At 40.1% G+C, this 26,749-nt stretch overlaps 1 protein-coding gene across 2 annotated transcripts in view; it reads right to left on the bottom strand.

Annotated features, from left to right (window-relative positions):
* Positions 1-26,749, bottom strand: part of CACNA2D2 (calcium voltage-gated channel auxiliary subunit alpha2delta 2) — an 823,310-nt gene that overhangs the window by 761,933 nt on the left and 34,628 nt on the right. For both annotated transcript variants that reach the window (XM_089525311.1, XM_089525321.1), the window contains exon 2: positions 2,831-2,912. In XM_089525311.1, coding sequence (XP_089381437.1) covers positions 2,831-2,912 — 82 coding nt within the window. The remainder of the gene's footprint in view (positions 1-2,830; positions 2,913-26,749) is intronic.

Raw genomic sequence — 26,749 nt, 5'->3', positions numbered from 1 at the left:
CTGAACATGTATCCAGTTCACATCATGGCTGCACATCTTCAGCAGAGGAAGGGTGAATAGATGCAAACATATATGAATTTGTACAGAAAAGGGAAGACAATTAAGTGTTGATGTGAATGTGTGAAAATCTGCAGCAATTCGCATAATGCACTGACATGTAGACTAACCCTACGACATAACACCAAACTACCACATTATAACTTAATGAAGGAACATAAAGCCATCACAAAAGTTTGTAGTATAAATTCATAGTCTTCAGAAAGAGATTCTTCAGCTACTCCAACTCCCAAGTGTGTTACAATAGTGGACATGAATCAGGGTATTTGTCAATCACCCTGAAGGGGACCTGGGACAAAGGAAATGGCCAAGAAGCTCCTAGACAACAAAAGCCCTGGTAACACTGTGCATTAAGCCTATCTGTTCTGGGAATGGCACATCTATCACCCTTGTCTGTTTTATATTGGCTTATTGTTTCCACCCGGAAAAACAAAGTCATTTCCCAACCATTTGTTCTTGGTATTAGCCCCACGGTAGAAATGGGACATATATACTGGGCCATTTTGCTTCAGTCTTGAGCTCAGTCAGTTGACAGGCAGTATCCCTGTTAGTCAGTCTGGCTAAGTTCCTCTGCAAGTTTGCCCAATACCCCTGTGACATGGAAGCTGAAGAGTCTGACATTTCATCAAGAACCCTCAGCCTTTGAAGACCAGATAATCTCAGGTAATTGTGAGAGGAGCCTCACTCCTGTCCTGTCCCTCTTTGAACCCCTTGATTCCTTCAGCCTCTCCAGTGTGTGTGTTTGTTGCTGATCTTTTGCCTTTTAATAAAATTATTATTGTTATTTGCAAACCTGCCTCTGGAGTTCTGTTAATCCGGACCTGGTATACCTGGTAGAAGATCTTGTGGGCTGTCTACCCCCAGCCCCTACCTTTGAGCTAAATACAAATTCCCTTGAGTAACTGGTTTTTGGAGTGTCTTCCAGGGGACACGTCCTCCATAGTGGTTAACAAAAGAAACTGCACATTAGCAAAAAGGTTTGAAAGCTGAAAACAGAGTTATATGAAGAACATAAGGCGTGAAGCCATCTCTGAAGCCTGATTCTTACTTCGTAAGATGAAGATATAGGAGAGCTCTATGCTCCCACTGCATTTTAGTTATTGCATTCTATCTACAAAAACAAAACAAGACAAAAAACCTAAAACACACCACAAAAAAACTCACAATGATAGGAGTGTTGTGATTTTCTTAATAACAATCATGCATACAGGTGACTGTTCATTTGCTAGTTTGCCCAAACTATTTGAGTTTAAGGCCATTTATTCTGATGTTTCCAAATCTATTAGTCTAGGTATGCTGACATGGGTCTGAAGTCTTCACAGACCTCCAACAAATTCCCTTTCTGTGGAACTAGATACAACTGGCCAGGAATGGGTCACTTCTGGTCTATCTTCCTTGCAATGTGGAAGAACTGGAGACTCGCTTTGAGGAGAACAAAAATAAGTAGATGATTAACAAGTTGTGTACTGTAGACAAATGCTAGTAAGTGATGCTTATGATTTCTAGACACAGGAAAATATCCCTAGGCAGTCATCAACACTCTTTGCTTCTGAAAATGAATAAAATATCTTTAAAAACTGTTTTTGTGCCACCCATCAGAAAAAATACTCAGCACCTCTACATTTTCTGATGCTATATTTCTCATAATAAATTTCATGCCTCATGTGGCAGAGCAGTTATGAGACTTCAGTCAATAACCAAAGCACAAATGCATATTCACGTACAGCAAAAAAGAGACAAGACATTAAGAAGGAAAACTCTTTTTAAAAGAAAAGGTGTCTCTCATCTAGAGTAAACCTAAATTGTATCAATTACTGAATGGTGAGTCAACATGTAGGTGAATGCAACTGACTAAAATGCTCTACTGTAGTTGAGACTAATGATCAGATTCAGGTTTATATGTGTTTGTTTCCTTGCCTCTCTTTGTGTGTGACATGCATACTCTGCACATAGTGATAAACCCCCCAAAACAAAAAAAATCCAGAGTTGTAAATGATGGTATTTGACAGATCTGTAGGTCTAAGATCGTTATCTCCTCTGACAATGTTCCTGCTATTTTTAATCACCAAGACAGAAAAGACTGAGTCACAACATTAAGAAAGGACAGCATGAGTCCCAGAGCACCCAAATAAGTATCCTGGCTCTGACTGTGCTGCCATGCAGATGTACAGGAAAAGAGATTCTTATTAAGTCTTTGTTTAGGAGCTATTATTAGTAGTCTATATTTCTCATGTTATTAACTTTTGGGTCTCAGCTTCTGTTTCTATTTAGCAGTCTTGTAAGCTCCTTCAGAACCAAGATTAGGAAAAGACTGTCTTGCTCACCCTGTCAAACTAGCCAGACTCAACACTTAGTGACAGACTCTTCAGCTTACCAGAATTTCAGGGCTAACAGTTAGCTGAGAAAAGTAAGGTTTCAGATCTTGGTTTGCTCTTGCAAAGTACAGTATTAAAAAAACCAACAAATCCAGAAGTCACAAGAGACTGATATTAGTCCAGAAATGGAAATGAAAACTTCTGGACCACTCATCCAACCATGAAAAGGTAGGGGAAGAGGAAGAAGGGGAGAAGAGAACACAGGGGGAGGAGGGAAAGGGAGCTTGCCATGGCTTGTTCATATAGTGTAAGGCTAAAGCCTGTGTCTTCATGAGAATCCAGAGTCAATATATACTGAATGCCTGCAACTGCTTTGGAAGTAGACAATGTTATTCAGAAATATTGCCATCACAATGAAAATGGAATGAAATTGAAGGCAAGGCAGAGCTAGAACTTACCCGTTTGAGTGCCTGAACACCACCAAATATCCTCATCACTCCATCAATCTCTTGCTCCAGCCTTCTGGCCCAGTACTGCATTCTGAAAGACAAAGGGATGGAAAGCACACTAAGTCAGTTACAGAAGTACAAGAAAAAGGATGGTTACCAATTAGTTCCCAGAACTTAGCTTGTACACACTCCTTCTGATGTTAGAGCTGTGGGCACAACAACAAGCATGGTTGACTTCTAAGTGAGATGGATCCATCTGACAAGTTTCCCGGATAACTAGCTTCCAATAGTTTAAAATTTATAGAAAAACAACACCAGAAACAAATTCAAAATAAAGAGTTGGCTTTCTTCTTTGTTAAGAAAAACCTGCCATAGAACTGAGTCTCTTCGAGTTCAACTCCCTTCAATTAACATAAATCTTCTGCTTTTCAACAGATGTAGTGGTAAAGAATTAGTATTGTGTGGTGGTTTGAAGGTTGAACTAGGACTCTAGGTGACCAGGGTTTGAATCCCCAATGAGCTTTAAAAACCAGTGAATGACCATGGGCATGTCATACTCTTTGAGCCTCTCTCAGCCTCAGAGGAAGGCAATGGCAAAACTCCTCTGAATAATTTTTGCCAGGAAAACTCTATGATGGAGTTGCCATGCGTAAATTTTGAATTGTAGCCCTCTATAATGATATTTTTCTAAGAATCCCCTTCAGTTCTGCCCAATAGTTTTCCCACAACTGCACATTCAGATGACAGAGCAACGGAAATGGGTGGAAACATTTCATTCTTGTTTTATTTTTTTTATTTCTTTTTGTCAATTACTTTGATATATGTATGTATAGATGTATGTTCACACACATATACACATCTTTTATGTAGTTGTGAGATGTCCTAGACATACTGGATTAAGTACATTTGTTGATTAAAAGAAAATTACATTTTAAAAGGGACTTTACCTCCGTTAACTTGAAGGTACATAACAACAAACAACTAACTCTTTAAATAAACTCCCCTTCACATCAAGACAACAAAACCTTTTTTGATCATGCCAAAATCTAACTTGCAGCTTTCATTGGGATAAGAATTATTTGTATTTGCTTATCCACATCCATGAATAATTAAAGCTGCATCCACACTGCATAAATAATCCAGTTTGACACCACTTTAATTGCCATGGCTCAATGATAAGGAATTCTGGGAACTGTAGTTCTGCCAGACATTTAGCCTCCTCTGTCAGAGGGCTCTGGTGCCATAACAAACTCCAATTCCCAGAATCACATTAAACCATGAAAGTTAAAATGGTGTCAAACTAGATTAAATCTGCAGTGCAGATGCAGCCTAAGAATACACTTATTATATTTCATGCCCTATCACATATTTATGTCCTGAGCAGGTGATCTTGGCGAGTGAAACACTACATCTAAGTAGCTTCTATTCCACCATTACAAGTTCATATAGGTTGAGTATCCCTTATCCAAAACGCTTGGAACCAGAAGTATTTTGTAATTGGGATTCCCCCCCCCCCCCCTGTTTTTGAAATACAAGTAGCATAGTATGTACCTGTGAGGCTGGAGAGAGAGTGAGGGTCTGTGAAATGGCAAAAATCCAAGCTTAGTGTATGGCACAAATCCACTCTCTGCCAGTTCACAGAAATACAATACATGCACTACGCTACTTCAGTCTTTCAAAAGCAAATATATTCAAAAATTGAAGCCTTGAAACATCATGTCAGCCCTCAAAAAGCGTTGTCTTTTGGAGCATCTCAGACTACAGATTTCCAGGTAAGGGACACTCAACCTGTAACAACAACTCCTGGAGAACAAAAACAAGAGGTGACCAAGTAGGCTGTGTGTTTTTCTTTTAAGCTGCTGCTGGTATAAAATAGACTAGTATTTTTCTATCTTGACCTGTATGATGAATCACAGGCTAGTAACCTCCATGCATTCTGCTTGTAAGGCTTGTTGCTATTGTGGTGGTGGTGTGTCTTCAAGTCATTTCTGAATTAAGACAATCCTATCACAAAGAGTGTGTAATTTGCCAAGGCTACCCAATGAGTTTCCATGGCCGAGCAAGGAACTGAACCCTGATCTCCGGAATCATTGACTGCTCAAACCACTACACCAAACTTGCAAGGCTATACTATCAGAACTTTGGAGAAAAAGAGGGAAATAAACAATTGCAAACTTAACTGTGTTTTAGCTTTTTTATGTACAGTCAGCCCTCCATATACACGGATTTTTTTATCCACGGATTCAAGCATGCAAGGTTTGAAAATATTTTAAACATACAGAAATTCTCAAAAGCAAACCTTGATTTTGCCATTTTATGCAAGGGACACCATTTTACTGTGTCATTATATTTAATAGGACTTGAGTATCCACGGTTTTGGTATCCTGAAGGGTTCCTGGAACCAAACCCCAGCAGATACCAGGGGCCCACGGTATGTATTTCATTCCATATAGAGACTAGCAGCTTCCCCAGATCAGGAACGTATTCACACATACACCTATCCAGTCCACACCTTCTACTCTAAAACAAGATCAGACAAACAGGATTCTTCAACTAAAACTTAAAATCCCGTATACAGTAATTAAGCTTTTAGAAGAAAGCAAATACTAATCCCGCTGTCTAAATTGTGTTTCATATTCAAAATTCTATAAAAATTCATTCACACTTGGGGTGTACTTTTCTGAAAGAATATTTTATTATAACAGGCCACATTCCTCAGTCTGCTGGAATGGGTTGATCACAGCTCATAGAATTTGCCAAAGGTTAATGATATACCCTCCAACATTTAGCAGATGAAAACAAGGACAAATGTGAGCAAGTAACATCGGCGTGTGGTCAAGATGGCAAGTTATTAATGAAGCAGAACACACACAAACTAGGAGAGGGTGCAGCAGCTTGCTTTTGCCTTAGCCTATAAGGAAGAGAAGGATTCTACATTTTCCTCTCCCCTTTGAATGTAAGGTATTTTTGCACTTTGCACTCACTTTGCGACAACTAAAGTAAGCTGAGGAGAAAGGGGAAAAGTGGGAAGAAGAGAGAGACATTTCAAAAGCAGTTGCAAAAGTGAGGTGACAGATTATTAATTGGAACTGTCCCTACCAAATCAGGATAGTTGAATAGTATCAAATATCTGCCTACATTTCTTAAATCTTAATCTGTTGCCATTTGCCAGATGGAAGATATTTTTTAAATCCCAAAAATCAGAGCGTAATCCTGTACACAGTGGATCACAGATTCTGAAGCAAGCATGACCATGGTGAATCATAGTCCTTTGGGGCTTGAGAAGGGAAGACAATACAGATGGCTAAAAAAGAATGAACTAAAGCACACGTTTCCCGAGACAGAAGAAAGCAAGGCCTCACAAACCTTTGCAGTAGACAGCAACAGATTTGAGAATGCCTGCAGCATGACTGAACAGCTGGTAATTTCCACTGAGATCTTTCTACCTGTAGATCCTATATACACATTAACATCTGTCTATTCTTTTCCTCTCTAAGAATACAGGTTGTCATGCCTGATCAGGTCAGTGGTGCACTTACATTTATTCCAGTATTCACTCATCCTTGAAAAATCACTTCCAATGATTTCTTCAAACAATGTACAATATTTCGGTGTCTTTTATTTATACAGAAGACAATAACAGGAAGAGTAGTTTCTGCCGTATATGGAAATGAGAATTATTTTTTAAATGTTATTATATTTTATATGAAATACATTTTAAATTATTCATTTTCAAGTTAATTTTCACTCAAAGTTGTTTGGGGGGGAAATGCCTTATAGGGGAGAGGTACACGTCAAAATTCATAGTAAAGATAACAAACAAGTAGGTATTTCCTTAGAGTCTACCCAAATATGTTATACGACAGCTCTAGGAAATGAGACTGCAAAGCTCTGTACAAAAGCTCATCCCAGTTCAATCTGATCAAGAAATAAAACAGGAGACATGTGGAAAGACTTGTGTAAAACATGTTTAATCATTGAGAATTAAAAAAAAATCTATGCCTGTCTGTTCATTAATTATTTCACCATTAGGCATTTTGTTCAAATGTTGAATAGCATATTTACACTTAGATGAGTGAATCTTATGACCAGGAATCTGATATCACTTTCTATATCAGTTGACAAGATTACGACTATTTTAGTCATTATTTCTGTTCACTTTCATCTGACCTGTCACCTCACTCTATAGCTATTTACAACACTTTATATTTTATGGAAAGTGAATAAAGTCGAGAGGAAAAGGGCAAGACACAGATATGCCATTATGTACATGGGCTTTTCACTTTGAAGCAGCTCTGTATATAAAGTGTAAGTGATCAGACATGACAGTCAGTGCCTTTTTTAGGCTATTAAGGCATGCCTCGGGGTGGTACTGCAGAGTTGATAGACCAATCGTTCCTTAAAACTTCTTACAACTCTTGCAAACTCTCATTTAATAATAATGCATAAAGGCCAGTATTCTATACAACGTTGTTGTTGTCGTTGTTGTTGTTGTTGTTGCGTGCCTTCAATTCATTTCTAACTTATGGCAACCATAAGGCAAACCTATCTTGGGGTTTTCTTGGCAAGATTAGTGTAGTGGAAATATAGGATAGTGGAATTATGGTGGATCCAACCCTTATGTATGCATGTTCTTTTAACCTGATATGTATTTTAATTGATGTGTTTTAACTGATGTGGTGTGTCTTTTAATTGTTCTTGTCCCCACCTTGATCCATGGGCAGAGACAGGTAAGAAAATTATTATTATTAATGACACAACTGATCACAAAGACCTGCATTTACTAATCAGGCAGCAGTCAATTATCTTCCCCCTCCACACAGTCAAACATGAATGTGCAACCACATGTAAAACATGGTCATGCTAGCATGATGCTTCAATAGGATCCCAGCTACAGAAACTAGCCAAACCAGTCATTCATCAAGGCACAGACACAGTTTTAATGTTTATCTTACTGATAATGTACTTTATGTTTTTATGTTTTATGTTGGCAGCCTATGGCCTGTTACAGACTGCCAAAATAAAGCAGCCTCGGGTCTCTTTGGAGGTATGCTGTTTAAATGATGCATGGGTCCTAAGAGTCCGGAGGTCGCGCCAAAGCCACACTCCATTCCTAAGCACTGGAGTGCAGCTTTGGTGCAGCTTCCGGATTCTTAGGATGCATGCATCATTTAAACAGCATACCTCCAAAGAGACCCAAAGCAGCTTTATTTTGGCAGTCTGTAACAGGCCATTGTGACATTTAAGGCAGGACACAAATGTAGTAAACAACCTAACAATACTAATCAAACCAATAAGAGAACTTAATCTGTGCCTGGTTGGCTAAAGCATTCTCGCATGTTTAAATACAACTACAGGTACAAATCTCTGAGCTAGTGAGTTTTTAAGGGTAAAAGATGTAACCAGCTTTATCTTTTTTTTCTTTTTTTCTTTTTTATTAAAGTATTTCCACAATACAATACATACTAAATCATGCATCATAAACACTTTTCCTTAAAGAATTATAATAAAGCCCCACAACCCTTCTTTTCATTTCATGTTTAAATTTAAATCTTTATCGTTTCTTTAACACACTTCCTTTCCCATTAGTAACTGGAATTTTTTTACCTCTAATACCTGTTTCTACTTTTTGTACTTCATGTGACTCTTATATTCCAGCTTTATCTAGCTGAAAGCACACTAAGCAAAGTGCCAGATTTCCAAAGATTATAAAGTCAAACATAACGAGTGGTCCAGCAAGGATTCATTAGCAATCTGATCAAAAAGGCTACAGAGCCTCTCTAGGCTAACCAAAGTCCCATCTAATCTAGCATCTTTTTTTCCAAGATAAAGCATCATATTCCTGGTGGCGCACTGGTTAAATGCTGGTACTGCAACCTCTCACAGCCACAAGGTTGCAAGTTTGATCCTGCAGGGTCAATTCAGCCTTGCATCCTTCTGTAAGTCACTAAAATGAGTACCCAGCTTGTCAGGGGCAATTAGCTTACACATTGTAAACTGCTCAGGGAGTGCTTAAGTGTACTAATAAGTCGTATAGAAATGTACTTGCTACATGCTACTTCTTGGAAGCTCTCAACTAGGACATGAAAATAATGTCCCCCTTTAACAAACAGTAGTCAGTACCATGATACCATTGAAAACACAGAGGTTCAATTTAAATCTCTTCACCACCCACCACTGTGACATTTCACATCCAGGAATTTGTAATTCTAGTTCAAGGTCATCTGAACGATCACACCAATGGGAATGAATTTCCTGAAGTAGTCCTACTTTGGGTCTGAATGAATGACCAATCAATTTCATTGGATAAATAGAATTTCTATTATTATGAGACAGTCAATGGTGTTGGAACCCAACTTTCCTTTGTTGGCTACTCTTTTATGGATAATACTAGGCAGCGTCATTCCGTACACTCTCTGCAAACCAGTTCTAGAGCCAATGGGACTTAAATTCCCCACCTCAGTTTTACAACATGCATAATTTTTGTCTGTTTTTCTAAACTGGTTATGCTTTAGTTCTTCCTCACTTGAGCTACTTAGTCTTTTTCCAACACATACTCATGTCTTATTTTTGAAACACAGAACAAGGTCAGGGTTACTCTCCTGTTCTTCTGCAGCTAGGTTAGAAATAACAGAGACAAACAGGCTTTATCTTTCCAGCCAAAGGACCTCTGTCCATCCAGCTATGGACGTGCAGATCTGTGTTGTTTTCATTTCCAAATTCTCATGGACATTATCCCATCCTAATTCTGTATCAGGTTGTACAACTTTTCTTCTTCTCCCCATAAAGAAATTGATGTGCACTTTTATACACATTTTTCTTAATGTATAACTTTAATTAATTTCCCCTATTGGCTGAAGTATATTTGTGTGCATTCTTCAAATGCATATATTGCAATCATGCATATTTTAGTGCATGCATGGTGGGTTTTTTTTTGGGGGGTGTACATTTTTTTCTAAGCTGAAATGAATCTCAAGGCTTTCAAATGTACTTTCAAACACAATGTACTTTATTCAGACACAATCTACTTTATTCTTAGTTTTTTTTGTGGGTTTTTCGGGCTATGTTCTAGCAGAGTTTCTTTCTGACGTTTCGCCAGCATCTGTGGCTGGCATCTGTGGCTGATGCTGGCGAAACATCAGAAAGAAACTCTTCTAGAACATGGCCACATAGCCCAAAAAACCCACAAAAAACTATGGATGCCGGCCATGAAAGCCTTCGACTTTACTTACTTTATTCTGTTGCTAAGCTTAGGAGGTGCAAATTGTACCTTACCACAGGAAGATATGAAACCAATTAATTTCTTTTCCATCATCACATGCAAGAAGGCACAAGAGTAAGATACCTCCACTGCCTCTCCAGATGAAATTGACCAAGAGACAGGGGGGACATACAGGCTTTCATTACTTCTGCTGGGCAGCTGAAAAGCTCTAACCCCTAGAAAGTACAGCTAGAACCAAATGTGTCTGCACTGGGAGATAAAATGAGAGGCAGAAATTCACCTTGGCTTTCTGTTTATACCTCACAGGTGTAGAACCAACACAAATACCAAATTCTGCTGATACTTGGGGCTAAGGAAAAGAAAAGATAATCCCTCAACTCAAGCTTTGAAGGACAGTTAGACAACACGTAACCTCGGCCATTTCAAAAGCCCCTGAAAGTTTTCTGCTACAGCTGAATTTACTGCTTTAATTCAATGGCAGAGGAACAAAGAGCAGTTTTCACTTTTTAAGTCTTTTTGTCCTTAAAAGAAGGTGTATACTTCCTACGTGCCTTATTTACAGTTACAGTAGCTATTTATTCTTGTTAGCATGTACCTTACATTTAAAATCATAGTGGACAAGGAAAGACCCATGGACAACATGCACCAGCTCCCTGGTTTTGTGGCCCACATTGCCACTGGTAAAAATGCAAGTGGGATTCCTTAAAAAAGAAACAACGTTCTTGCAAGCCTCCATGTAAGGCAAGTATGGGATCACAACTTTAGTGTGTCGATGTGGTGGGCTTCTGGTGTCTTTTCAGAACTGGAAGTGAACATTTAGTCACTGAATTTTGAAAGAAAAATGCACCCCCGCCACATTTTTAGAGAATTGACTGTGGCAGCTCTCAAGAGGCATTACTGGGCCTCAGACTTTCTGAAGTTGTCACCTGGTTTGAACACCAAATTCAGTATTGGAGTGGCTTTGCTGCATTGCTCACACATAGTTGAGATAGAGGGAAGTTGGTCTACATACAAAAGAAAGTTTCCCACTAGTCTGAGAAGTACAAGAAAATATGGGGCTTGTTTTATTCACCTGCATTGCTAGATGCCATGACAAAAGGAACAAGCAACAGTGCTCAAAACTGGGCTTTATTACACTGACAGTCTTATTCTCAGTATTTTTTTTCCTACCAGTGAATTGGGTTTTTTTTTCATTATAGCACACTGAAACTGACATCTTTACTGAGCAATCCATCATGTCCTCCATGATTGCTTTTTTTGATTCATTGTTATCCACCAAGATTCCATCTGTGTATATGTAAAGTGATGAGTATGTGCCAGTATACATTACTCCAGACTTACCTACCTGAAACTTATATGAACCTCTGGTTGCTCAAACTGAAATTCTCTTTCCTGATGGGAACATGAAAGGGCTGAACATAAATTCCTTCTTGTTGATTATACTGTCAACCTTCCTTATCCACGGATTCTGCATCCACAGATTCAACCGTCCATAGCTTGAAAATATTCACATACAAAATAAAATACAAAATACAAAAAAGCAAGCTTTGATTTTACCATTATATATGGGACACTGTTCTACTATGCCATTGTATATAAAGGGACTTGAGCATCCACAGAGTTTGCTATCCACAGGGAGTCCTGGAGCCAAACCCCAGTGGATACCAAGGACCCACTATTTTTTGTTATTGTTGAAATACATACTATTTAGTACTATGATAAATGTACTGTTTAATAATAAAATAACATTGTATGGATAGATAATCAGTAATTAAGGTTTCTTTCAAAAGATAAAACAGTGGTATCAAGAATCACTCTCACATTTCAAGGCTAGAACTTGACAGCCCGTATTTCTAATCTTACGATGCTTCTGATATTATGATGCTTTGGAATCAAACCATTGTCACATCCTTAATTTCTTTACAAAGGAAGAATCAGGACTCATTAGTTGAAACAAATCCCACAAAAAACTAATCCAAACTATATATTTGAGCCACTTCCAATTCCTCTTGGAGTTTTCTACATGATTTGTAGTGGTCTTTCATTACTACATGTTATGTAGGATGTATTTGCCTTCCAAAGTCATCAGGTCTGGTCCATGTATTCAGTGCTTTTGTATCCTGGCACTAGTAATTAGAAATCAGTTGAAAACTCACATCAGTTCTCAAGAAAACAATTAAAATAAAACCGTTACTTAAATAATATTTTTATTAAATCTCGGTTTTTGTTATTTTTTGTAACAAGGTGTGTGGGAGTATAAGCACATCAAGTTAAAATTACAAACAAAATCAAGTAGCAGCAGCCTGGGGCAGAGAGGGACAATAAGTAGCAGATAAAACTTTTTCCTCACCTTGGCACTACCTTTCTGCAGTGCTGAGATTACATACACTTGCAAGGCAAGAGGCTATGCTACTAGTAGCAGTGTTGCTGGTAGGATCTCACATGTCAGACAGGCTTTTGCTGAAGAACCAAACTAAATGTTCCAAACAGCCTCTGGGCTGCAGCATTAGTGAACTATGACAATGGTGGATGAAATCTCAGAAACAATGGCATTGGCATCATAGCTAAGACTGCTAGTACTGCACAGAAGGAAGCACGGCAAACCCCCTTTGAATATATTTTACCATGAAAACCTTATGATTAGACAATCCAAAATGAATCCACAGTCCTGAGTTTGCAAGATCTGAGCAGGGCTGTTAATAGCAGGGTGATCTGGAGGACTATCATTCATAGGGTCATCATAAATTGAGGTCTACTTGATGGCAATTAACAAATGAATGAGAGACTTCCAACAGCCCTGGTCCCCAGTACCCTCCTCTGGATCTGATAACTGTTATTTCCTTTATTGAATAATGCTTAGTAAGGTATAAAATGGTAGGAAAAGAGGAAGACTGCATTACAGATGGATAGATTCAGTCACGGAACCTCAGCTCTGAGTTTGCAGGACCTGAAAAGGCTGTTGATGACAGAGTGACTTGGAGATGTTTCATTCATATGGTCACCATAAGTCAAAGATGACATGATGGCAGTTATCAAGAACAAAACCATTTCAAAAACCACACATAGACAACAGAGTTCAAGACCCAGTCACACTGTAGGCCTGACAAATAACAGATGATAACTGTTGTTTCCTTTATTGAATAATGCTAAGTAAGGTATAAAATAGTAGGAAAAGAGGAAGACTGCATTACAGATGCTTTGATTGTGAGATCCTGCAAGGAGGGGGGTTGGACTGGATGGCCCTTGTGGTCTCTTCCAACTCTATGATTCTAACTTCTACTTCTTTTATTGACCCTCAGTGACTCATCCAACCCAAGACAGCTTCTTTCCCTTAGTCACTGTCAAACTCAGTGAACCCTCCTTTTCATAGCATCCATAATCAAGGCAGCCACAACAGAATAGCAAAGGTATCACACCTATGCTGTCATATTATAATTTTACTGAGTGGCCACACTCAGTATGTACACAAAACAAAAACATAAACTCATAAATATGGTGTTTCTTCACAGATGCCTTTTTTGTTTAGCCAAAACTCAATTTGACTAAAGCCTCTGTCAAAGACTGCTTTTTTCTGAAAGGGAAACAATTAAACATCTCCGTTTAAATTATTATTTTTATTTATTTATAATTATGCAAAGGCACTCCCCTGAGGCCTAGAAACCTGAAAATCCAGGAATAAAGCAAACTTTGCTAATACACCCAAACTATGCATCTGATTTTTCAGTGGGGTTGCAAGTCCAAAACTTGCATTGTGTGATTCAAGTTACCATTTGCAAACTGACATGCCCTTTAAATATCTCACAAAGAATACTTGTGATTTATATAAATGGTACAAAGTTCTGCCATTCTTCTCTTAGGCCTGTTACAGACTGCCAAAATAAAGCTGCTTTGGGTCTCTTTGGAGGTATGCTGTTTAAATGATGCATGCATCCTAAGAATCCAGAAGCTGCACCAAAGCTGCACTCCAGTGCTTAGGAATGGAGTGTGGCTTTGGCGTGACCTCCGGACTCTTAGGACCCAGGCATCATTTAAATAGCATACCTCCAAAGAGACCCGAAGTAGCTTTATTTTGGCAGTCTGTAACAGGCCTTAGAGAATTATAATACTCTACATTCAGCTTCAAAATAGCAACCAAACTTCTCTTTCTAGACCTTCTCTTGAAAAAAAAGTTGCTGTTTACTTAAAGCTGGGGTCCCACTCCCTCTTGAACAATTCACCATTTCTAGTGAATATGTTCTTTATTGGTACTGCTAATCTTGCGTTTCATTTTGCACACATTATTATTTGTATGATACTACTGTTTTACTTTATGGCTATGTTTGTCCTAGGTGGCTTTAAAAACATGCAGCTATTATGCTTCTCTCCTTGGGAAATATATTAATTAAGAGAATTAGATAATGGGGAAATGTTTTGTGTGTCTGTCTGTCTGTCTGTCTGTCTGTCTGTCTCCACGCTTTCAAGTTGCCTGTCAAGTTATGGCAATCCCATGCATTTCAAAGGATTCTCTTAGGCAAGGAACACTTAGAAGTGATTTTGCCAATTCCTTCCTCTGAAGTAGAGCCTGCAGCCTTAAAATTAATTACTCAAATCATTGTTCTTTCCCAGTATTTAAGGCTGCAATGCACAAACTAGGCAATAAACCTCTTTGATCTGCTATGCACTTATTTGGGAAAAGATGTCACTGAGAGGCTTGTTTCTGAGGAGACATGGACAATATTGGGCAGTAATTAAACACACATTTAGGATGCTATATAATGTGGCAGAGACTGAAGAATCATAGTTTGAGAGATGTAGTACTGAAGACTCAAAAAGCTGGTGGAACTGTGAATCTCAACAGGTGTACAAGTGAAAAAAGTATGAAAATCTCAGAACCTTATGCAGTGTGTTGGGTGGGGTGATTTAGCACAGTTCTCCACACAATGCTACACATCAAAAAGGCCAAGGAGAAAGTCACAAGTTTGCACTGTTGCACTGAATATTTAAAAACATACTTTAAGGATCTAAAAGGAATGGGGAAAAGAAATGATTGGTGGGTGGAAGAAAGTAGGGAACAGTCCACAACTGTATCATAGAGGTTTGCTGTTGCTGATCTGGAGTGCTGGGGTTGGCGCATTAAAGTTGCTTGCTCCATTGTACACTGTGGAACAAACAACAGGTTGGGTCATCCAGCTGAACAGAACTCAGAAGCCAGCAGGTGGCTTGCAGGAGGGAAGAGTCTTTCTAATACATCAGAAAACCTAAGAAAGAAATAGAAGCATATGGAGCATTAAGCAGGGAAGCACAGTGCTCTCTTTAGGTTAGAACAAAGAACTGTGCTGGTAAATCAAACTCAAAATTGGATTAACCATTTCACACTCAGCCTTCTCAATTCAACTCACCATCATTCAGCATAAGAAGGATTAGGTAAAATGCAACCACTAGAAATGACATTCTGATGCAGGCTTAAAATTACTGCATATTCATATTATAAAATATGTCTACAACTAACACCTTATTCAACATTTGCAAGGGGGCCTTGCTGTCCCCTTGATTATTGATTCCCTGGTTTTGCTTCCAGAATCTAAGCAAAAGGGAGAGAAGTAAAGAATTACTTTTTTTTCCATTTACAGTCACATGATTTTCACTCTCACACCCCAGAAGAAGGTAGTGTGTATCTGTGGAAAAACTGGCATTCCACTGTCCCTGAAAGCTTCTATGAAACTGAACTGAGGCAGAAAAACTGGGGTCTGACAAATTTACAAGTGTTCATCATTTTTCACTTCGTGTTTTAATTCTGGCAAAAATACTTGGGTGAAATCCAGCACTCAGGAGAATTCTCAGATATCTTGAAAAACCATTAGCATAAAATTATACAAAGGTATTCCATGACCAGTGGTACAGCACATGTCAATCTTGCACAAATTGTAAATCCAAGATAAGTAAAATTATTAATCCCTTGGTCCATTCCAGTATCCCCCTGCTCCACACTGAGGGATTTATCCTAAAGAATCAAATATGAATTTGGATATTTGCACTTGCATCCATACCTCTTGAATGATACTGCTGTTATCAGATGACTACTGCTATGATGATCTAATAACGTCTGTGACATGCTTATACTGTTTGTTAAGTACTACAGCCATGATAATCCAAACTGTGCACACAAAACCAGAAAGTAATATAAAACTCATGATACTTCCAAGTAACACACTTACAGAATTGAACCAGAATTGTAATGGTGTAATGCAATAATCAGTGCTGTCTAGTGGTTTAACTGTTGGACTAGGACACTGGGAGACTAGGGGCTAATTCCCCTCTCAACCATGGAAACCCACTAGGTGACTTTGAGCAAGTCGTACGCTCTCAGCCTCAGAGAAAGGCAAAGGCAAACTAGCTCTGAGCAAATTCTGTCACCATAAGTCAGAAATGACTTGAAATCACACAAAAACAAAAACAATGCAATAACCTTTTCACTTGGACATGTAGTCACTCATACGTCTGTTATGTCTCATTTCCATATTACTCTGTGATTTTCATTTAATTCCTCATAAATCATATGTAAACATAAACGTTTAAAATGTAATACAATTTCTCTCTTAAGATAAATATTTCTAATATATCAGTACAGTGTTGGTATCCACTGGGGTTTGGTTCCAGGATCAGGCATGGATACCAAAATCCATGGATGCCGAAGTCCCATTATATACAATGGCATAGTAACTTAGGGCCCATACAGACAGGCCAAAATAAAGCTGCTTCAGATCACTTTGGAGGTATGCTGTTTTAATGATGCCTGCATCCTAAGAGTCCAGAAGTTGCGCCAAAGCCATGCTCCAGTCCTTAGGACTGGAGTGTGGCTTTGGCACAGCTTCAGGACTCTTAGGATGCAGGCATCATTAAAACAGCATACCTCCAAAGTGATCTGAAGCAGTTTTATTTTGGCCTGTCTGTACATGGCCTATGTCTTTTCTATATATTGGCAAAATCAAGGTTTGCTTTCTGAACTTTGTTTTTTGTTTGTTTGTTTGTTTGTTTGTTTGTTTTTGGAGAGTGGGGGGAGGATATTTTCAAGCCATAGATGTTTGAATCTGTGGACGCAAAATCTGTAGTTAAGGGGGGGGGGCTGATAGTACAGCCTTTTTTCAGCCAATAACTATTGCAGAATTTATCACAAAAATAAATATTTCAGGGGTATATTCTGGATAAGGTGACTAGTTAAGTATGAACCTGTAGATTAGTCTGAGAGTTGTGAACCAATTCAGTTTGTATTGGCCTTCTCAAAGACAATGAATTTTATCATACAAGACTTTTAATAAGAATTAGAGCTGGATAATAGCACATTTGGTGAAAATTATCACAAGATGTCACCTCCAAACCATTGTTGCTGTGCTTCAAAAGTGTGGTTACGGCATCCCTTGCCACTGATGGGGAACATCCATCAATAAGCTGCCAATTGTACTGCTGTGGCATTAGTGCTCTGGTGTGATAAATTTTTCCAGCTGCAATCCCAAGATTGGACAGTCACATGGTCTCAGTCTCCTCCTCTCTCCATCTCCCCAAATAGGCTGAGGTTTTTTCCTTCCCACTTTCTTTCTCCCCCCCCCTTTATTTCACAGTATCACATTGCCATAATTGCTAAATTGTGTTACAACTAAAATTAAAATTATAAAAACATGAAAGGCAAACTGGGTAGAACAATAGAGTAGGAATGCGGGGTTAAGGGGGAGTCTGGAAGAGACCTGAAATGCCGGACCTTAGTACTATGCTCTCCTATTGAGAACTCATCCCACTAAACCCAGTGAGTAAGTTCCTATAGGAAGTTCACATTCGTTCATAAGTTCATAATGGTTGAAACAGCCCTAGCTGCACTATTGAAGGAACAATGTGTGATACTGAGGGCTCCCAGACTTGTATGTGTCCATTTACTTTTGCTAATACAATCACAGTGAGAGTGAGCCTCATGTGAAAATGTCCAGTATTCACCAAGCATTCCAAAATACATTATGGGAGATTTAATGTAGTACTGTATTTTATTTTACATTTCAGGACCAGCAGCATGGTGTGTTGTGTGTGTAAAAACATTATAATTTACTTCTATTTCTATGACCTTCCTACTTGACAAATTTATTCTGCAGGCAGAGATACATTCAGATAAATGAATTTATGAACTGATGTGAACTTCCTATAGGACTTGACTCACTGGGTTCAATGGGATGAGTTCTCAATAGGTGAGCACAGTACTAAGGTCCAGCTTTTCATTTAATCTATCCCTGTGAAACAGAACTTTAAAAAAAAAAATTCACAGAACTTGCAAGAACTGCAGTCGATTCAGCAAGTTTCAGCAAATGCAAATCCCATTTTAATGTCTCCTTTCTGTTTAGCAACAAATTCAAAGCAGAGGTTTGTGTTTGGTTTAATTTAATTAATTATATTGGGCTAAATAAATTAATGATTATTTAAAAAATAATTGATTCTACACGAGCTTATATATGTCCAAAACATCAATTCTTTCCATCCAAAGGAAGAATGAGCCAACATGAATATGTGAGACACTCTTTGGGTCAACCTGATGAACCAGAACAGAAATATGGCTTTTTCTCAGGTGCCTAGGAAATCACAAGCTCAGTACTCCCAGGTTATAAATGCACAGGACCTAGGGAGACTATGAGTTACAAGCTAAAACAGTTAACAAATCAGCCAAGGGCCAACTGGATAAGAGTTCTTGCCCAGATAAAGCTCTCCTCTATCCATTTTCAACTGCAATTTGACTGACTGGCACCCTTTGTTTAACTCAGTATGATCCAATGGCAAATGCTCATTCCAAAGCTTCACTCTATGCATTCCTTCAATTCTTATAACTGTTAAATGGAGGGTAGAGTTGAAAAGATGCCATCTCCTCTGAATTCTCAGGATGAAAAAGATGGAAGGCTCAGTGAAAGCACATGTAATGGAAGCTCAGCAAGAACCTTGAATTATTAAAGCACTTCCAGGTGTAATGATAGACACATCAGACTATTTGTTTGCTCTGTCAAGAATCTGTACCTCCCTTAGGAGAGAGAAGAGGAACAGCAGAATTGCCACCAAAAGGAACAGCATGAGAAAGCTAAGCAGTCCGGAAGAACAGCTTAGATTCTACTAAGATGGGGTCCAGGAATTTCTTGTCTCAGACAGGATGGGAACACAGAAGCTGCCACTGGCAGAGCGAGCCAAGTAAGAATTCTGGCATTGACCGAGCTGGCGAAATCTCAGAAGACACAGCAGTGCTGGGCAGAAGATACTACTTTCTTAATAGCTCTGCTGGTCAGCTCCTTTGCACATCTATAATGATGTCTGTAAGTATGGAAACCTGAAGTTACATGGTGAAGCAACTATGAACTTTTAACATGGCATTCCAGTTAGGTCCTCTCAAACCATCCAAGAATCCTGATGCTATATAATCTAGCAGGTGGAAGCAACTATTTATTCTTTGGGAATTTTAGGGAGAATTTAGATCCATAGTAAAACTGGAGACATCAGACATCCAATTGGGTTTACCTAGGAATAATGCACATGTATGTATGCACACTCACTCACACACACACACACCTGCAGGGTAAGGAGAATATCAACAAAAAGTGTGTTCTGGAGTTGTCAGAAGATCTTTCAGTAGCTTAGTACCATCAACCCTGAGATCTTGGTATGACATGATTAAAGCTATGAAAAGTTTGATAAGGCTACTCTTATGCAATGCCAAATACACTTGATGGGGAGATTCCAGTCTAGTAGCTGACAACTGCATGGAATCTCATGGAAACTGCTATGGAAGTCTCACAGTGCTCCACGTTGTTCATTATACAAGGATTAGAGAATAGCAGAGAGGTGTAATTTGCGTATTTAGAAAATGTGTGACTCAAGTTACTTAAAATGTGATTAACCTTTACTGCATGTTTACTGTCAAATGCAATCAACTATTGACTGGAACGTGCCAGTCTATACTATTTCCAAACAGTTGCAAACATATGTTAAATGATATGTAATTAATTTAGTCCAAACAGTCCAAGGCTGAGTTTGCCAGAGTTAAAAGTTGTGTGAATTTTCACTTCATATCAATGCAAAGAAGGGACTGAGACATTACGGGCTTTCCTGATCAATGTTGCAATCCAGTGTTCTACTCTGGTTGATTTTCATCTATGAAGTTTTAAAATTTCTTGCAGTCATATTTACAGAACAATTATTTTCCTACACCTGATGATAATCTCAAACACGGGCTAAAGGAGTTCTCTTCAAAAACTCAATGCACATCATGTCTTGACAACAACTGCAAAGGTAGAGGAATCCCCACTAACTGCTTCACAATTCCCTCTTATAGAAGATTTATCAAAGGTCAAGCCTGAAAACATGTAAAACAAATGTGAAAAACATGTAAAGATCATTCTGTTCATTCTCTGTTTTATGGTACTTATTGGGGATTTCAGAATCTGGTTTTTTAAAAAAGCTATTTCTGATTATTTTTTAACACTTTAAAGCAGGGGTCAGCAACCTCCGGCCCGCGGGCCGGATGTGGCCCGCGGAGGCCTGGCGACCGGCCTTGGCCACTGTTGCTGCTGTGGCCGCCGCTGCGGCGGCCGCCTATCACGGCTTTTTGCCGCTCTGGTCACCGCCATTTTGGGCAGCAAAATGGCGGCGAGGTCGCGCAAGACTTCGCCGCCATTTTGGGCGAAAAAATGGCGGCGCCCATAGTGACCTCTGGGGCTATGGGCGCCGCCATTTTTTCGCCCAAAATGGCGGGGAGGTCGCACGAGACTTCTCCACCATTTTGCCGCCCAAAATGGCGGCGCCCAGAGAGGCGAAAAACCGCGATGGGCGGCCGCGGCAGCAGGCCTCTAGGAGGCCCGCTGCCGTCTCCGGGGCCCTCCAGGAGGGCTCCGAGGGTGGCAGGGGGCCTCTGGGGGGCCCGCTGCCGTCTCCGGGGCCCTCCAGGAGGGCTCCAAGGGCGGCAGGGGGCCTCTGGGGGGCCCGGTGCTGTCGCTGGGGCCCTCCAGGAGGGCTCTGAGGGCGGCAGGGGGCCTCTGGGGGGCCCGGTGCCGTCGCCGGGGCCCTCCAGGAGGGCTCCGAGGGCGGCAGGGGGCCTCTGGGAGGCCCGGTGCCATTGCTGGGGCCCTCCAGGGGGCCCTCCAGCGCTGGCGGCCCCCCCAGCTTTTTTGCCTGGGGCCCCGTCAGGGGCCAGCAAAGATGGGGAGGCCTCGCCCCTGGAGGGTGGAAACTCTGCCCCCGGCATGCGGCCCCGCCCCTGGAGGGTGGAAGCTCCACCCCCGGCACACGGCCCCGCCCCAGAGGGTGGAAGCTCCACCCCCGGCACGCAGTCCCGCCCCGGAAGGTGGAAGCTCCACCGCCGGCACGTGGCCCCGCCCCGGATGGTTGAAGCTCCACCCCTGGCTTCGGCCCCCCAGTCGCCTGAGGGACAGCAACCTGGCCCCCGGCTCAAAAAGGTTGCCTACCCCTGCTTTAAAGGACGTTTTTATTTCATACAACCTCAAAAGATAGAGAACCAGCATGGCATAGTCATTTGAGTGTTGGACTAGGACACTAGGAGAGCAGGGTTCAAATCTTGACTTAACCATAGAATCAAAGAGTTGGAAGAGACCGCAAGGGCCATCCAGTCCAACCCCCTGCCATGCAGGAATTCTAAATCAAAGCATCCCCGACAGATGGCTATCTAGCCTCTGTATAAAGACCTCCAAGGAAGGGGACTCCACTACACTCTGAAGGAGTTTGTTCCACTGTCGAACAGCCCTTACTGTCAGGAAGTTCCTCCTAATGTTGAGGTGGAATCTCTTTTCCTGGAGCTTGCATCCATTGCTCCGGGTCCTGTTCTCTGGAGCAGTAGAAAACAAGCTAGCTCCTTCCTCAATATAACATCCCTTCAAGTATTTAAACAGGGCTATTATCATATCACCCCTTAACCTTCTCTTCTCCAGCCTAAACATCCCCAGCTCCCTAAGTCGTTCATCATAGGACATTTTGGTTGCCCTCCTTTGGACATGCTCCAGTTTCTCCATGTCCTTTTTGAATTGTGGTGCCCAGAACTGGACACAGTATTCCAGGTGGGGCCTGACCAGAGCAGAATAAAGTGACACTATTACTTCCCTTGATCTAGACACTATACTTTTATTGATACAACTTAAAATTGCATTAGCCTTGTTAGCTGCCTCATCGCACTGTTGACTCATGTTCAATTTGTGGTCTACTTGGACTCCCAGATCCCTTTCACATGTAGTCTCATTTGGCCAGGTGTCACCCATCCTATATTTGTTCATTTCAAACCCACTGGGTGACCCTGGGTGACCTTGACCATGTAATCCCACTGAGTGATCTTGGGCAGCCTCAGAGGATGGCCATAACAAACCCCCTCTGAAGAAATTTGCCAATAAAACTCCATGATAGGTTTGCATTTAGTTGCTGCTAACCACCTTCATGTCAGTTTCAACTCATGGCAGCCATAAGTTGGAAATTACTTGAAGGCACACAACAACAAACAACAAAAACAAAGATGTATCTAGAAACAGATATATCTTTGTGTATTTTCTGCACAAATTTTGGCAAATAGGAAAATTTCTATACTGCCTCTGCAAACAACCCTCTTTTCTCCAGGCAGCAACTACATGGAGTCACACAAATGTCTCTAAAGAAAGATATCTGTTTACTTCCACTATTAGTCATAATCATAACCTCATCCATAGATGTATGTACACACATTTATTTTAGCTAACCAAGCATGAGATATACTGCAAGTTGTCATTACAAAATGCAAGTTTCCTTCAAAGTTCAAAAATTATGCAGTGTATAAAAGTGACTGAGACCTTGTACAGACCAGCCTGAAAGGCCGACCTGGGAGTGGTGTCAGGGCATCGTGTACAAATGATGCATGTCCTAACTCCGCCCTCAGGATGCTATGATGCCGTGCACCACTCCACACGGTGTGCAGTATCATGGTGCTCCTCTGGTGCTGCATCCATATGATGCAGCGCCAAAGGAGTGCCATATAAGTGCTCTGCCGTGGCTATGGCACCCATTTGAGGACGCAACAAGGAGCTGCTTTTTGCAGCTCATTTTTGAGCCCTTCAAAGGCTGGATCAGGGCCATGCCGTGAGGTTGTTGCAGCCCCAATCAAGATAGGAAAGGGGCGTCATCCCACCACCCATGTCCCTTATATAGATTTCTGTTTTAACAGAGTTCTGGCTTTTGAAGTGTAAAAGCATCCAATTGTACAGATCTATTAGTTGCTGGGCTGGTCTGATACCCTACCCCACACACTATAATCCTATGTATCATGCATCTCTGAAGCTTGGAGAGCCAACCTGCGTGATATGTCCTTTGTTAATCTACCAAACCCATTCCCAGTCACTGCTACACAGGAGAAAAGTTCCTCACTCATGAGAACAGCATCATTAAGAGAGGGTGGAATAATCATAGTTATTATAAAGCACTTAGCAATGTTCACTCTGTTCTCTCAATAGCCAAGCATGCAGAACCCTGTCATTTTACATACAGGGTACTTTGTTCCTAGGAGAAGTCTTTAGGATTGTTTCTTTAAGAAATGAGAGAGAGAGAGGGAGGAAGAATAAAAAGAAAAAGAATTTACTTAATATTTTCCATTAGATCTGCACTGCTATATTTAATGTGTATGGCATCTTTTCATCATGTAAGATAAGTAATTAATTGCTGATCAGAAAAGCAAGTACTGATAACCTGTGGATCCTCTAGTACAGCAAAGAGCTGGGGGGAGGGGTGTGAATTTAAATATTCATCACAAACCACACCTTCAGCAAAATACTAATCCTCATTAAAAAAAAAAAGAAAGTAGACACAAACAAGTTGTCTCCTTCTTATATATTGTAAGCTGCCTTGGGTCCATTCCTGGGAAAAAGGTGGCACAGAAATAAAATAAAATACTAGGAGTGTGACCACAGCAGACACGAGGGCCCACTCATCATATGTAGCAGATAACTGGGTAACTCTAAATTCATGTGATCCCAGACTGCTAACTATGAATGGACTTTCAGAAATCAGGGAGCTTAGAGAACAGCCTGCCCTCCATAGATCGATTTTATCCAAAGCTGGATAACTTTGAATACCTTTGGATAACTTTGTACCCATATCCATGTGGAATGTGCCAAAGAAGAACTGAACCATCTAGAGCATTTTCCAACATTCTGCTACAGCCAGTGACCTAGAGACTTTTTTCCCTTTTCTCTCTGCACTGTAACAATGATGCTGTACAGAGGTAACAACCTGAGTCCCTCCTAGCTACAGATGGCTCATTCCCAGAATCCCTTCACCAAGTATATATGAGCCGTTGAGCAAAATCAAAGGTGAGAATGCTTGCTCACAAATTTGGAAACAGCAGTCATGCAAGGCAAAAGGTACTGTGACACTTTAGAATCTACAGTATCTGTTTTATTGTGGCACAAAAGACTAGGTCTTTTTCATCAGATGCAAAAATCAGGCGCTGAATGTGGAATACATAGACACATGCAGGAAAGCCATCAAAGTGGGAACAAAAGATACTAAACAGGTAAATAAAAACAGTTTCTGAAGCATAGAATCATATTGTATAGTTGCCACAGCATGGGGGACAATGGTTTTTAGTAAAACCCACCCAAAATCCTCTGTCAAACTCTGGGAGGAACACTGCCATGAAGAGCGTAAGCCAAATGTTGTGTGGATAGTCAGAGTGCACCTGCTCACCATTTATTCTTGACATCAGGCCAAACTGCTCTATGGTAAATTGATTTGAAGTTGGCAAGAACTGGGTAAAGCACAATTCCAGCTGCATTTCTTCATGATCTTTACACAAAATTGCTTAAATGAAAAGAATTCTTAAACAGGATCTATCAAAGTTGCATGGATGTTACGTCGCTAAATATGTACAAGGAAAACCTGAAAACAGACAAAGCTGGGAATTTTTTTAAATTGCACCTCCAGTATTGCCAGTATCTTTATTTATTCTACATTCTTTTAAGTCTAAATTTAAAGTAATTTGGAAGGAATTTTACTGTTTACTGTTTTATCTGTTTTGTTTTGTTTTGTTTTGTTCTGTTTTTTGTCTTGTAATAATGTGTATGTGTTAATGTTGTTTAATTTGTTGGTTTTAATTATAATTGATTTAATAATTTTTAAGGGGGGAGGAAATTTTGATGTACAATGTATTGTATTTTATTGCTGTTAGTCGCCCCGATTGACCTCATGGGGCGGGATATAAATATATTATTATTATTATTATTATTATTATTATTATTATTATAGAAATACACACATACCTATTTATATGAAAATTCCTTTATCTTCAGGAAACAGTTTCAAATGTAATATGCCAAATTAAAATAATTTTATATCACTGTACCTCTTCCCTGCTTCCAGTTGATGTCAACAAACACTTCAAATGAAAAAAGTAAACCTTCCATTCAACTAGACTTAACTTCTTAGCCCAGCACATGTGGAAAAAAACATACTTTTGTTATATAAACAAACATGAAAAGAATCCATGGGTATGTACTCATGTCTTAAGGTCATGCTAAGAGAGGTCTTAATATGTCATTAGCTCCCCCATCCTCCAGCAGTGGGGTACCTATGAACATGTGTGCTGCTATACTATCTTGCACTAGCAGTTTAAGATTTTCTTAAGATGAAATTCATTGAGGGTCAGATGGAGTCAAAAGCTGACCTCTACTTTTCCTTCATCAAGCTTCTTATACAGGTGGCTGCAGAATTTCCAGATAGTTGTACCAGCCAGAAGAGATCCAGGGATGGTCTTTCTTTCCAGAGTTCAAAAGCACCCTGCCTCCAAACATGAAGCAAGGGTGGCACCCACTTAGTATGGCATCCTACCATCTGACCCCATTAAGCCTTTCAAAGCTATTTTGCCCCCAAATGGCAAATTGCACCCCACAGAATCTTCCAGGAAATATTGTTTCCCACAATGACAAACAAACAAACAAACATGCAGGTATACATGGGACTTAGGCTTTTGCATGTTACTAACAGAGTGCTGGTCCATTTCTTCACTTCAGAATTAGACTCCATAGCCTTGATTGTATAGCACCAGTGACTTCTTGGGAAGGAATTGCTAAGAAATGGATGAGGTGGAGGAAAGGAAAAACACTTCCAGCACAAGGAATTTCTTCCTTCCATCTCTCTCTAATAAACAACACTATTGTTCAGACAGGATCCCAGCACCCATTCACATTCATTAAATTAATTGGGGTGGGATTTTCTCTGTTTCATCAAATCTCTTATTCCCCGCCCCCTCCATGATTTTCACTCTACCTTCAGTACGCTCCTATCTTTCTCTCCAGTGGCTCCTTTTCCATATCTCTGTAAGAGCTGGACATGGTGACATTTAGTAGTGTCCATAGTTGTTTCTGAAAGATTGCTTACTCCATAGTTGTTTGTAAAAGATGCCAGTTTACCAATCCTTAGTATTTTATTAACTCTTTCAAAATTTGTTTACATATTGCTTAGCATTTCTCAAACAGTGTGTCCTGGAACTCCAGGCCACCAGAAGAAGCTCAAAGGAGCATTTCTGTGCAATTTAAAATTTTATTTCCTGGAGGCAGAAGCATGGCTGCAGTTCCCTTGAAGTGCTAAAAACCAAGGCCTCACAGATCCAACTCTATTCAGTGGCTGGTCTGCACCTGTCTGGTTCAAAATAGCTTCCTGGCACTCCTGTGTTGGCTGGGCCATCCATC

The sequence above is a fragment of the Sceloporus occidentalis genome, unplaced genomic scaffold (genome assembly GCF_023333645.1).
Source record: "Sceloporus occidentalis isolate IW3139 unplaced genomic scaffold, rSceOcc1.0.p SCAF_1, whole genome shotgun sequence".
Taxonomy (NCBI): domain Eukaryota; kingdom Metazoa; phylum Chordata; class Lepidosauria; order Squamata; family Phrynosomatidae; genus Sceloporus; species Sceloporus occidentalis.
The sequence above is the reverse complement of the archived record's forward strand: the minus strand, read 5'-3'. Positions and strand labels throughout refer to the sequence as shown.